Genomic DNA, 13,840 nt, shown 5'->3' with positions numbered 1-13,840 from the left:
ATTTTATTTTTATTTTTGTAGCCAGTCAAATTTAGCAATGGGGGGTTCTAGAACAACTTTACATTAATGTTACTACATTTTGGTAACCCATCGGACCAGCCTCGGATCAATTTTAGACGGGATAGGATGGTATAATTCTGCGACATCTGAAGAATTCCTAGCCCCACAGTTGCCGGTGGAAAGAGAAGGAATGGAAAAGTCTGCATTATGGCTGGGTCGGGTCCTTCTAGTTCTTTTTAGACACTTGACTAATTTAATCATAAGTAACTGGGCACTGGGAAAAGGACACTCACTAATAAAAGCATGGCCTGGAGTTATGTTTGAAAAAAATTTTCAAGTTCCTCAGTGGGTGGATCTATCTGCAAAACAAAAGAAAGGCCCCTTTCCCAGCCTAGGCAGAGAAGTCTCCTGTACAGTTAAGAGACAACAGGCTTCCGGGCACATAGCCAAGGTTCTGGGGATATTTATAACTTGAAGAGGGTGGGAGTCCCTAATAAGCTGCTATATTCTTTTTCCATCACTTCCCTCTCCAAGGCTACAGTGAGCTCGGAGCTCTTCCCCACGCAGAATGCTTGCTTTCCCTAGTGCTCCCATTGTCTAGTTCCCTCATCCTGGCTGGGGAAAGGGAAAGCTGTGAGTCCTCCCGGTCCGAGGAGATCCAGCTGAATGCAGCAGTTGCTGGTGGTTTCTTGGCCAGCCTCTGTGGTCTCAGGGATCTGCCTACGAGCCTGTGGTTTCTCTCAACTGCCTGGGACTCTGAGACCTCGGGAATCTTAGTCTTTAGGATCTGCCTACGATATCTGGGCTTCGTCTGCAAGTCTACGGATTTGAGATCTACCTGCGGGTCTGAGACCTCCGGGACCTGCCAGTGCTCTCTAGAATCTTTCCGAACGCCAGGTCTGAGAGTACGCTGGTGGTTTGGGATCCGTTCGCGGTCTCTCAGATTTTGGAGCCGACGATCTAGCGGATCTTTTGAGGGACAGGAGGTAAGTCTGTTCGTCCCCCACTCGGGCTTTTGGCTTCCTACCTTCAACCAGACAGGGACTGCTAACATCCTGAAGGCCCGCCGGATTTAAGGCCTCAGACGCCCACGGTCCCTTCGGTGCGGGAGGCCGCCAACAGCCCTAGTGGCAGACAAGTCCTTGGGGACGATAAGGAGGGCTCGCCCTCCGCCCCGGGGTCTGGCTATCTCCCCCTTACACGCCCTATAACGCCACGCTGAGTTCCCCCAAGATTTTCGCCTCCCCGACGCTGGGCGCCACTCAGTCCGCCGCTCAAGGGGCGCCCTCTTGAAAAGGATGCGGTCGCACGCCCCTACAGGGTTAAAGCGCCGGAGCCGAGACACCGCCAGACTCAGCTGCACACCGCACTCCCGAGCCGCCCGGGCGACGCGGGGCCTCTCGGGAGTTGTATTCCGCGCAGAGCCGTGCGACCGCAGGCCCTGCTGGGAAATGTAGTGCGTGGGCGGAGCTCAAAGTTCGAGCGCGGCCTCCGAGTCTCCCCTGGGGAGTGGGCGGCTGCCGCTGTCCTCTCCGACCTGGGCTGTCAAGCAAGGGCTAATTCTAGATCAACTCAACACATGCCAGCGCCTAAATTAGGCCTGACTTCGCAGATAATAAGGCCCGACTCAAGAGAATCTTCTAGGGACGGGAGGCGAAGCACGCAGCCTCCTTGGCTTAATCGTGCTGCAGTCTCCATGAGAAGAAAGCGAGAATACGCCGCCCTGACTGGGAGGACGCGCTTACTTCTAACTCTTTTGTTCTTTTCCCTCCTCGGCTCTTGGCCGCTGGCTGGCTTTTGTACGCGGGAGTAGAACTCCAACTCCCGGCAGGCCATAGGGGCAAGCGCAGGCGTACTAGAGGCTCTTGGCCACGCTATGGGACGGGGACCTAGGGTTCCGCCTCTGATTGGCGGAGTGTTTTACGAGCATCACTCGCTGATTGGCTGAGGCAGCTGCCGGAAAGGACCCGGCCTCGAGATGGCCGAGCGGAGGCGTTCCCTGGGCTGGGCTGAGCGCCTCCTCCCTGAGACGGCATCCGTCTGACCCCCGGCGCGGGAGGGACCCAGCCAGGGGGCTGTCCTAGTAGATTCTGGCGTTGCCTCCACCCCGCAGTGGCCGCGACACAGAGGGCGGGTCGCGCTCGAGGGTCAGGGAGGAGAGTAACGCGGCCCCAGTCCAGGGCCCTCCCTGCCCGCCTTACGGCCAGAACTCCAGCCCTGGGGAGTGGGCAGGGCCTGTTTTCCGTGCCTCACGCCCTGCTTTTCGCCTCCTTCAGCGCTGTCTGCTAGCTGCTTTTCCTGCTTTCTCTCCCAGGAGGCGAATCCTTGCGCTGGAGATGGCAGCCACCCTGCTCATGGCTGGGTCCCAGGTAAGCCAGGGGTGGCTTCTCGGACCTTGTCTCTGCTTACCCGCCTCGTCCGGCGTTTCTCTGCAAATCCCTGTGGGAAACTCCCTGGGATTAGTAATTCGCTTGCTTCCATATTCTGCCTTCAGGGGCCTAATACCAGGCCGTTATAGTCGCAAACAAGCATATATCGAACACCTGCTGTATGCCTTTAAATCCTGGGGAAATAAAAGATGGACGATATGGGCGCTACCTTCGAGCTCACAGCTCACAGTTCACAACCTGTAGGGAGAAAGACGCATCCGTTTGAGCATGACACAACGTGATAGTGCTCTGTTTGCTGTAGGAACAAAGTGCTGTAGTGTGGGAATCACTCCCAAGAAGTGGGAATGACTAAGTCTATCTGGGGCGTCCAAGGGGAGTGGAGCGGTGCAGAGGGGTAGGGGGCATTGAAGAACAGTTGGTACTGGAGCGGGTCATTAATGAGCAGTAGAATTTCACTAGTGGGAGAAGGATATTCCAGGAAAAGAGGAACATTGTGAGTAAAGGTATGGGGTGATGCAAGTGCCAGATGTGTCCTGAGAAAGGCACAGCCAGAAGATAAAGTTCTTGAGTGGGGCAGGGATAGCTGGCCATGGGACACAGCAGTCGACTCATAAATTGCTCCCTTCTTTACCACATCTCTTTTTTGCTTATTTCTTTGGACTCTACAGATCACACTTAATATCTTTTCCTCCTTAGTATTTCTAACCATGTTTCTAATTTCAAGAAGTCCCAAATACAGAATAGTGAGGAAGCATTGTGTGATTTCAGGCACCTGTGACGTTTGAAGATATGGCCATGTATCTCACCCGGGAAGAATGGAGACCTCTGGACCCGGCACAAAGGGACCTTTACAGGGATGTTATGCAGGAGAATTACGGAAATGTTGTCTCACTAGGTAAGTTAGGATTCTACCTTTCTTTGCCTCCATGTTTTTGAGATGGTGTCAAAATGACTTAGTTCTTTCAACACAGCCTAGTTGTTTGATTTTTAAAGCACTTAATTGGATATTGTCTTGACTTGAGTCCTCAGGCAAATCTTTGAATGTGGGAACATCCAGGTCATATTGTCTAAAAAGAAAAAAAAAATGTTTCTGTACATTTTAGAAACGTTAAGATTTCTTGTGCCCTGAGTCATTTTCCATTCTCCAGCCTGTTTGTACAGATCACTGACCAAACAGGTCTGGCATAATAGTGTTTGCCAGGATATAAATGCCCCCCTAAGTAGTGCTTTTACTCTAGGGCACTAAAAGATGAGGAGATTCTGACCAAGGTTCATGGGAGGGCGAAAGCCACCTTTTTCCGTTTGTTTTGGCTTCAGAGCCCTAGCTTTGCCTCAGGTTCCTTATCTGAGTAGGTTCTCATCTAGAGATGTTACAGTGTTGATGATGATAGATTTCGAGTGTGCCAAATGCTGTTCCATAAGAATGCTGAAATAGATCACGAGGGCAGCTGATTTTTTAAACATCGTCTGCAAACCTGTTTTCTCTCTTTGCTGTACTTTGGTCAGGGTGTAACTAGTACAAACAGTATATTCTTGATCTGAACAGTCTTTTGACTCATTTTGTCTCCTGTCAAGACTTGACAGACATTAGCAAGCGTGTACGGGTCACTAGGTCATCTGCCACTCATTAGGATGAATCCTTTTTTTAAGAAATCCTTATTCCCATAGTCTTTCCCAGAACAAAAGGCAACTCTGAAGGCTTTCCTTTTTAACTTGGGCTTTCTCTGATGTGCCTAGGTTCCTGAATAATTTCTTTATCGAAGTAACCATAAATAGTTATCTACCCAGATCTGTTGCAGTTTGTAACCCAAATATCCAACAAAAGCAAGAGATGACAATCTTTGAAAAATGTGGAGGCCGGGCGCGGTGGCTCAAGCCTGTAATCCCAGCACTTTGGGAGGCCGAGGCGGGTGGATCACACCATCCTGGTTAACATGGTGAAACCCCGTCTCTACTAAAAATACAAAAAATTAGCTGGGCAGGGTGGCGCGTGCCTGTAATCCCAGCTACTCAGGAGGCTGAGGCAGGAGAATTGTCTGAACCCAGGAGGCGGAGGTTGCGGTGAGCTGAGATCGCACCATTGCACTCCAGCCTGGGTAACAAGAGTGAAACTGCATCTCAAAAAAAAAAAAAAAAAAAAAAAGGTGAATGTACATTTCTGTAGTCTAGCCTCAAAAGCACTTGTTAGAAGAATGGAAGCACCAAAAAACTGGTTTCTTGCCCAAATAAGTTTGGGAATGGGTTTAAAAATTATGGGCATTTTTTTTGTTTGTTTTTGAGACAGGATCTTGCTCTGTTGCCCAGGCTGGAGTGCAGTGGCACGATCACAACTTATTGCAACCTTGACTTCCCAGTCCCAGGTCCTCCTCCCAACTCAGCCTCCTGAATAGCTGGGATCACAGATGTGTATCACCTTGCCTGGCTAATTCTATCTATCTATCTATCTATCTATCTATCTATCTATCTATCTAATTTAGAGATGGAGTCTCACTCTGTCACCCAGGCTGGAGTGCAATGGCGTGGTCTCAACTCACTGTAACTTCTGCCTCCTGGATTCATGGAATTCTCCTGCCTCAGCCTCCTGAGTAGCTGGGATTACAGGCACCTGCCACCATGCCCAGCTTATTTTTGTATTTTTAATAGAGACAGGTTTTCACCATATTGGCCAGGCTGGTCTCAAACTCCTGACCTTGTGATCTGCCCACCTCAGCCTCCCAAAGTGCCGGGATTACAGGCATGAGCCACCGTGCCCAGCCTATTTATTTATTTTTGAGATAGTTTATCTATAAACTCACTCTGTCACCCAGACTGGAGTACAGTGGCCCTGTCTTGGCTCACTGCAACCTCCGTCTCCTGGGTTCAAGTGCTTCTCCTGCCTGAGCCTCCTGAGTAGCTGGGATTACAGGCACCTGCTACCATGCCAAGCGAACTTTTGTATTTTTAGTAGAGATGGGGTTTCACCTTGTTGGCCAGCCTGGTCTCAAACTCCTGGCCTCATGTGATCCACCCACCTGGACCTCCCAAAGTGCTAGGATTACAGTCGTGAGCCACCACGCCCCAGCCTCTTTTAATTTTTTTATTTTTATTTATTTATTTATTTTTATTTTTTTGAGATGGAGTTTCGCTCTTGTTACCCAGGCTGGAGTGCAATGGCGCGATCTCGGCTCACTGCAACCTCTGCCTCCTGGGTTCAGGCAATTCTCCTGCCTCAGCCTCCTGAGTAGCTGGGATTACAGGCACGTGCCACCATGCCCAGCTAATTTTTTTGTATTTTAGTAGAAACGGGGTTTCACCATGTTGATCAGGATGGTCTCGATCTCTTGACCTCGTGATCCACCCGCCTCGGCCTCCCAAAGTGCTGGGATTACAGGCTTGAGGCACCACGCCTGGCCCCTTTTTATTTTTAATAGAAGTGAGGCCTCCCTATGTTGCCAAGGCTGGTCTCAAACTTGTACGCTCAAGTGATCCTCCTGTCTCAGCCTCCCAAAGTGCTGGGATTAAAGGCGTGAGCTACTGCATCTGGCCTTGTAAGGCCTTTTTACTTCAGGATTCCTTGGAACCTTTACTGTGTTATTAGACATTGTGAATTTTGAAGGAAGCAATATTGTATGTACCATTTACCAACCTAGTTTATCTATAAACTCTTTTCTCCAGACATACATACTTTGTTTCTGAAGAGTGTACTAAAAACCCCAATTTGGGGAGTGCAGTGTCTGGTATAAAACTCCTTGTGGACAGTGGTTGTGTATTTTGATTTTCATTTGAAGACTGTTTGTGAAATATACTTAGACAATGTCAAGAATGTTCTCAGCCAGACATCTTTTTTTTTTTTTTTTTTTTTGCCTTCTTCAATCTTCCCACTCCTATTTTCATTAAAAAGTCACTGAAAAGTAGAAAGTAACATTTGTCAGTCACGTTTCTGTCAACTAGGACATAGGTAAAGATTCATTTTTCTCCACATTAACATAGTGAGTTCTGGCTGGGCATGGTGGCTCATGTCTGTAATCCCAACACTTTGGGAGGCTGAGGCTGGTGGTTCACCTGAGGTCAGGAGTTTGAGACCAACCTGGTCAACATGGTGAAACCCGGTCTCTACTAAAAATACAAAAAATTAGCTGGGTGTGGTGGTGCTCACCTGTAGTCCAAACTACTCGGGAGGCTGAAGCAGAATTTCCTGAACCCAGGAGGTGGAGGTTGCAGTGAGCTGAGATCATGCCATTGCACCCCAGCGTGGGTAACAAGAGTGAAACTCCATCTGAAAAAAAAAAACAAAACACCCACAGTGGGTTCTTAGTAAATATTTCATGATGCTACTAATGATGAAGGCTTTGCAAGTTACAAAATAAACACACACTCACTTAAAATATCGAGACTCTTGGCTTTTAGCAATTCTAATTGAGAGTCTCATTTTCTGCTTCCAGTTGTTCTTTCAAGACACCAGGAATATATATAGTTTTACTTATTTTTTTTTTTTTTTATTTTTTTTTTGAGACGGAGTTTCGCTCTTGTTACCCAGGCTGGAGTGCAATGGCGCGATCTCGGCTCACCGCAACCTCCACCTCCTGGGTTCAAGCAATTCTCCTGCCTCAGCCTCCTGAGTAGCTGGGATTACAGGCACGTGCCACCATGCACAGCTAATTTTTTTGTATCTTTAGTAGAGACGGGGTTTCACCATGTTGACCAGGATGGTCTCGATATCTTGACCTCGTGATCCACCCGCCTCAGCCTCCCAAAGTGCTGGGATTACAGGCTTGAGCCACCGTGCCCGGCCTAGTTTTACTTATTTTTTTAAGAGACAGGATCTCATTCTGTCACCCCGACTGGTGTGCAGTGGCACAATCACAGTTTATTGCAGCCTTGAACTCCTGGGCTTAAGTGATCCTGTTACCTCAGCCCCCTGAGTAGCGGTGTGGTTGCATGCCACCACACCCACCTAATTTTTAAAATTTTTTGTAGATATGGTTCTCCCCATATTGCCCACCCTGGTCTTGAACTCCTGGCCTTAAGTGATCCTCCTGACTTGGCCTCCTAAAGTGCTGGGATTACAGGAGTGAGCCATGGCACCTAGCCTGTACAGTTTTCCTAAGGAATCAATAAATTACAGCAATACAAAACATGAATTTTGACAGACCCTGAGTTTAAATCCTTGCTCTACCATTTGCTATGACCTCGAGCAAGTCAATTCACTTGTCTGGGTCTTGGATTTCTCATTCATGAGATAGAGATCATCACAATTCCTGACTCTCAGGATAGCTGTGATGAAGAATATAGTAATTCATATAAAGAATTTAGGCTGTGCACAGTGGCTCACCCCTGTAATCCCAGCACTTTGGGAGGCTGAGGCAGGTGGATCACCTTAGATCAGGAGTTCGAGACCAGCCTGACCAATACGGTGAAACCCCATCTCTACTAAAAATACAAAAATTAGCCCGGCATGGTGGCATGCACCTGTAGTCCCAGCTACTCAGGAGGCTGAGACAGGAGAATTGCTTCAACCCAGGAAGTGGGGGTTGCAGTGAGCCAAGATCACACCACTGCCCTCCAGCCTGGGTGACAGAGCAAGACTCTGTTTCAAAAAAAAAAAAAAAAAAAATAGTATAGTTCCTGGCACAGAGTAGGTAATTTTTGTCCTTAAAGTCCTATTGTTTACTTTTTATTACAGATTTTGAGATCAGGAGTGAGAGCGAGGTAAATCCCAAGCAAGAGATTAGTGAAGATGCACAATTTGGGACCACATCTGAAAGACCTGTTGAGAATGCTGAGGAAAATCCTGAAAGTGAAGAGGTCTTTGAAAGCAGAGATAGGTCAGAAAGACAATGGGGAGATTTAACAGCAGAAGAATGGGTAAGCTATCCTCTCCAACAAGTCACTGATCTGCTTGTCCACAAAGAAGTCCATACAGGTATCCGCTATCATATATGTTCTCACTGTGGAAAAGCTTTCAGTCAGATCTCAGACCTTAATCGACATCAGAAGACCCACACTGGAGACAGACCCTATAAATGTTATGAATGTGGAAAGGGCTTTAGTCGCAGCTCACACCTTATTCAGCATCAGAGGACACATACTGGGGAGAGGCCTTATGACTGTAATGAGTGTGGGAAAAGTTTTGGAAGAAGTTCTCACCTGATTCAGCATCAGACAATCCACACTGGAGAGAAGCCTCACAAATGTAACGAGTGTGGAAAAAGTTTTTGCCGTCTCTCTCACCTGATCCAACACCAAAGGACCCACAGTGGGGAGAAACCCTATGAGTGTGAGGAGTGTGGGAAAAGCTTCAGCCGGAGCTCTCACCTAGCTCAGCACCAAAGGACCCACACAGGTGAGAAACCTTATGAGTGTAACGAATGTGGCCGAGGCTTCAGTGAGAGATCTGATCTCATCAAACACTATCGAGTCCACACGGGAGAGAGGCCCTACAAGTGTGATGAGTGTGGGAAGAATTTCAGTCAGAACTCTGACCTTGTGCGTCATCGCAGAGCCCACACAGGAGAGAAGCCGTACCACTGTAACGAATGTGGGGAGAATTTTAGCCGCATCTCACACTTGGTTCAGCACCAGAGAACTCACACTGGAGAGAAGCCATATGAATGCAACGCTTGTGGGAAAAGCTTCAGCCGGAGCTCTCATCTCATCACACACCAGAAAATTCACACTGGAGAGAAGCCTTATGAGTGTAATGAGTGTTGGCGAAGCTTTGGTGAAAGGTCAGATCTAATTAAACATCAGAGAACCCACACAGGGGAGAAGCCCTACGAGTGTGTGCAGTGTGGAAAAGGTTTTACCCAGAGCTCCAACCTCATCACACATCAAAGAGTTCACACAGGAGAGAAGCCTTATGAATGTACCGAATGTGAGAAAAGTTTCAGCAGGAGCTCAGCTCTTATTAAACATAAGAGAGTTCATACGGACTAATACCTGTAATTATGATGACTGAGAAATGATTCATTTGAAGATACAATTTTATTTGATATCAATGAGCTCCCTCAAGACCGAGCTGCTTTTATTGTACTCACTTTCCTAGTTGTGGGCCATGATTTAAACCATCAGAGATGACAAGCCATTTGAAATTTTGACCCACAGCTTTGGGAATATTATCTCCTCCAAAATGGTGGTTTTTACTCATTCAATGGGTTACTTCATTAAAATCAGCCCACAAGTAACTGGAAATCTGAAGGCCAAGGGACAAATGCTGGTGAAGGCCCAGGCCTGGAAATGGAGTAAATCTTTAAATGTTATTTTCTCCCATCCTTGGCCAAAAGAACTAGGGGAAATGTGGGACACTAATAGGGTGGTCACAGCTGCTTTGGAAAAAGGCAACTAGAGACTGTGCCTGAATTGCTACACCTATTCACACACCATAGTAGTTGGGCATACACATCTTCCTCTCCAAAGGGCTTTTTCCTTGAGTTGCTCATGCATTTGTATCTTTCCATCTTCCTGAGGGCTGGATTCCACCATGAAGGCAATGATTGTAACTTTTCTCCTTCTCATTGTTTCCAATTAGCTTGTTTAAAGCTTGCATCTTTGTGAAAGCTAACTGAAGATACAGTTGGAAAGGAAAAACAAGACACAGGTTTGGGGACCAAGGACCCATCAATGGTGGTGACTTTAGCAAAAGATGCCCATGGTTATTACTGCCATTAATCAGATTTATAAATTTTCTTTGGGGATCACTATAGGGAACATTGTAGGGACAATATCTTCAAGGAAAGATAGGACCGTCAGTGACAGTTAAGTGTAAGGAGCAAGTGGAATTGACTCCTTCGGGAAAGGAAGCACAGAGTCCTTTCCCAAGGAATGTAGGTCATTTCTGTGTTCTTTCCCCTCTGATCTTTAAGATCAACTCTTCTTATCCTGCTGACTCTAAGATTTGATAAGGGCCACATCCCAGTGTTTATCTTAGCTTGCATCAGGGCATGTGTATGTACAGTAATGTGTATTCCTGTGGTTTTCCTAATAGCAGAAACTGAATTTACAGAGACTTAGCATGTTCTTGGGTGATGTGAATCATGTGACAGAAGTATAGACATAACTCCAACGTGAGAAATGTCCTTTTTTCATTCTTTATGAAAAAAATGTAAACACTAGTGCTCCAGTGTGCACTCTCCTGTAAGGTCTGTCTTTGTACAGAGCTAAGCACTTGTTTGTATGTGTTTGTCCATTGTGGAAGATAATGACCAGAAAAATAGGTTGATTTTCCTATTCTTAGAATGACTTATCTTCTATGGCAATGAAGAACTCTTTGGCTTAGTCAGAAGGAATTAATAAACCTAGGTAGGAATGTATTTTCATCCTTCCAGCCTACAGATAAAAGTGGTTAAAATAATAGTTCACTCAATTTAAGCCCAGTAGTGTCAGTTTGCCTAATCTCAGTCCAGGTAGGAATTAAGAAATATCTCAAACATTGATGCTTATCCAAGCATGTTAGGGTAGAAGGGAATTGGTGCCCGGAAGATGGGACTGGAGTAAGGAATATCTTTTCTTTTGAGAGTACCCCCATTTCATTTCTACTGTGCTTTATTACTAATGTTCTTTATTGTGAACATTGTAACTTTAAAAAAATGTTTTTGCTGTAACTTTTGGGAATTTGGTGTTAAAGGAGGCAGCGTAGGTTACTATAATGAGTTATTGTGACCCACAGCTGTGTGGGACCACATCACTTGTTAATAACACAACCTTGAAAGTAGCCCATCTTCCAGGGGGTTCCTTGATGTTGCCACTCCGTTTTAAGGACAAACTGAGGCAAGGAGCATTTTGTTGTTGTCGTTCTATACAAACTAGCAGACTGTGAGTATTGGGTGACACATATGTTCTTGATAACTAAACTCAAATACGTTTTTTCCCATATGTTGCTGACGGTTTTAATATTAAAGTTCTCCTGTTGCTTCTGTGAGCCACTATGGTTACCAGCTTGGGAGTGGCCATAGATGACAGCAGTTCCATGGCCTAACTATATTTCACCCCCTCCTTCCCTACTGTTTTCACAACACTCCAACCAGTTCCTGCTGCTGCTTTTGGCTTCTTAGAAGTGAAGGGACCAAGACAAGGCTTCCAAACACCCAGCTATCTCCGTACATGAACAATCTAGCTGGGAAACTTAAAGGGCAAGAGACACACCAGCTGTCTCCTCTCTTTCTGCCAATTGTTGCCCATTTGTGGTGTTGAACTTTGTGTAAAACTTACGCCTCAGACTCTCTTCACTAATGCTTTTTGCATGCCTTCTGCTCCCAAGGCCCTGGCTGCTTCTGCACACCCAGTGAACACTTTGTGCCTGTTTTCTATGGTTGTGGCGAGTGAATGAACAAGTCAATATGTAGAACAGTTTTCCTTATGGTATTGGTCACAGTTATCATAGTGTTTATATCTGTATTATTCTAATAATATTCTATAATTAAAAGTATAATTTTAAAGTCAGCAAACCTGAGAATTATTTTAGTAATCCAGCACTGATTCATATAATGGGTTTTCATCAGGTTCATTAAAATTGGGCATGATTGTCTTTACACTGATGCATTTTGTACAGACATACAGATATTTTACAGATATTTTACAGATGTTCTTGTAGGAATTTGGGAATACAGTATCTTGAGCCCTCTGTATATTGGCATATCTTGGGAAGATGAAAAAACTTAGGCAGTTTCCTATGAAGGTTATGCTAGTGACAAAAGCAATATGGAAGTATCTGGTATGGGTGACTTACTAGCTTTGGGGAATGGAAAAAAATCCAAAAACAAAGATGAGAGAAGGCCTTATTGCTTTAAGGAGATATTTTGGAGTATTCATTAAGAATACTAAGGCCAGGCACGGTGGCTCACACCTGTAATCCCAGTACTTTGGGAGACTGAGGCGGGTGGATCACCTAAGGTCTGGAGTTCGAGATCAGCCTAGCCAATATGGTGAAAACCCATCTCCAGTAAAAATACAAAAATTAGCCGGGTGTGGTGGCACACGCCTGTAATCCCTGCCACTTGGGAGGCTGAGGCAGGAGAATCGCTTCAACCTAGGAGGCAGAGGTTGCAAGCAAGCTGAGCACCACTGCACCCTAGCCTGGACGACAGAGCAAGACTCTGTCTCTCTCTCTCTCTCTCTCTCTCTCTCACACACACACACACACACACACAATACTAAAACATCAGGCAATTGCTCTGATGAAAAGAAAATAATTAGAAAAAATAAAAATAAAAAAAAATACGAAAACGGGTTTTCTTTTAAAACAGTTTTTACCATACTAGGATTGGGTTCCTAGAACAGAAACACCTCTTAGAAACGAAGGCTCTCAATTGGTGACATAGTGCAGTCTGCCTAAAGCTGTGATTAGGTATTACCAGGGTGTGGCCACAATTTTCAAATTACTTAGAAGTAATTTTCTCTCATGAAATGTTTTTTAAAATGAATAGCCAGCTTAGGCAAAGTTAGGGATAGAAGTGCTTTATATTGAGGAAAAATATAAATATAACAGAAAAGTTTTAAATCTGGTAGCCAAGACTTGCAAAGAAGAGAAATTTTTATCAAAAAACTTTTTTTTTTTGTTTGTTTTTTGAAACAGAGTTTCTCTCTTTCACCCAGGCTGGAATGCAGTGGCATAATCATGGCTCACTGCAGCCTCAACCTCTCCAGGCCCAAGTGATCCTGCCCACCTCAGCCTCCCAAGTAGCTGGGACCACAGGGTGTGTGCCACTACACCCAACTAATTCTTCCTTAATTTTTTTAGAGATGGGGTCCCCATATGTTGCCCAGGCTGGTCTCAAACTCTTGGGCTCAAGTGATCCAAGTCAGCCTTCTGAAGTGCTGGCTTACAGGTATGAGCCACCATGCCTGGCCTCAAAATATTATTTAGGCTACTCTGGGCGACTCTGCCTATGGGTTAGCCCTGCTCTGTCTATAGAGCAACCAAAAGTATATATGTATAAACTCTTAGCCAGGCGTGGTGGCATGCGCCTGTAGTCCAACTACTTGGGAGGTTGAGGCTGAGTTTGAGGCTGCAGAGCAAGATCTCATCTCTTAAAACCAAAAGCAAAAAAAGTCTCTTCTTACTACATGTTCAGCATTTTTCACTGCTGGGAAGGAAAGTTAAGGGAAAATACTAATTCACCTGGAGAAGTGTAGCTCAAGAACCTCCCTCTAAAGAGTATTTGATATGCTAATATCTTGCCATTGTTGTTATTGAGCAAATTTCTTTCTGTGTGAACTGTTCTCTAAGAGCCTAGAGGTAGGTTAGGGCTGTGTTTCCAGGCCATTAGGACAGCCTCCGAAACGATAATTTGTTAAATGGTTCCCTACTGTTTCAGAAGTTAGTGTAGCTGCCAAAGGAGTTCCCATGCCCTGGGAGAAATGGACTCTTTGGAAGCTGTTCTTAGATACCCACCTCTGCAGTAAAGTAGCAGATGTGGGACCTGCTTATCTATAGGAGACTTCAAGAGACTAAAAGACTGTTAAGATCGTTAGTG

General features: G+C 45.7%; 1 protein-coding gene across 3 annotated transcripts; it reads left to right on the top strand.

Moving 5' to 3' along the window:
* The first annotated feature begins 259 nt into the window (after nt 1–259).
* ZNF436 (zinc finger protein 436) lies at nt 260–11,812 on the top strand. 3 transcript variants are annotated; one of them, XM_010345462.3, is made up of 4 exons: nt 260–986; nt 2,315–2,369; nt 3,159–3,285; nt 8,053–11,812. In XM_010345462.3, the coding sequence occupies exons 2-4, from the start codon at nt 2,337–2,339 to the stop codon at nt 9,303–9,305; spliced, it is 1,413 nt and encodes a 470-aa protein (XP_010343764.1). In that variant the 5' UTR covers nt 260–986; nt 2,315–2,336; the 3' UTR covers nt 9,306–11,812. The 3 variants fall into 3 exon arrangements, with proteins under 3 accessions (XP_010343764.1, XP_003934931.1, XP_010343765.1); XM_003934882.4 differs by having other exon boundaries at nt 492–986; nt 2,277–2,369; XM_010345463.3 differs by lacking the exon at nt 2,315–2,369 and having other exon boundaries at nt 492–986.
* The last annotated feature ends 2,028 nt before the right edge of the window (nt 11,813–13,840 follow it).

The sequence above is a fragment of the Saimiri boliviensis genome, chromosome 11 (genome assembly GCF_048565385.1).
Source record: "Saimiri boliviensis isolate mSaiBol1 chromosome 11, mSaiBol1.pri, whole genome shotgun sequence".
Taxonomy (NCBI): domain Eukaryota; kingdom Metazoa; phylum Chordata; class Mammalia; order Primates; family Cebidae; genus Saimiri; species Saimiri boliviensis.
Note: the sequence above shows the minus strand (reverse complement) of the source record. Positions and strands in the feature narration are given on the sequence as shown.

Bases quoted from the DNA above. Each gene is read 5' to 3' on its own strand.
- ZNF436 (XM_010345462.3), top strand. From the start codon at position 2,337: ATGGCAGCCACCCTGCTCATGGCTGGGTCCCAG. The intron at 2,370-3,158 runs GTAAGCCAGGGG...GTGTGATTTCAG, and splicing joins TGCTCATGGCTGGGTCCCAG to GCACCTGTGACGTTTGAAGA. The intron at 3,286-8,052 runs GTAAGTTAGGAT...TTTTTATTACAG, and splicing joins CGGAAATGTTGTCTCACTAG to ATTTTGAGATCAGGAGTGAG.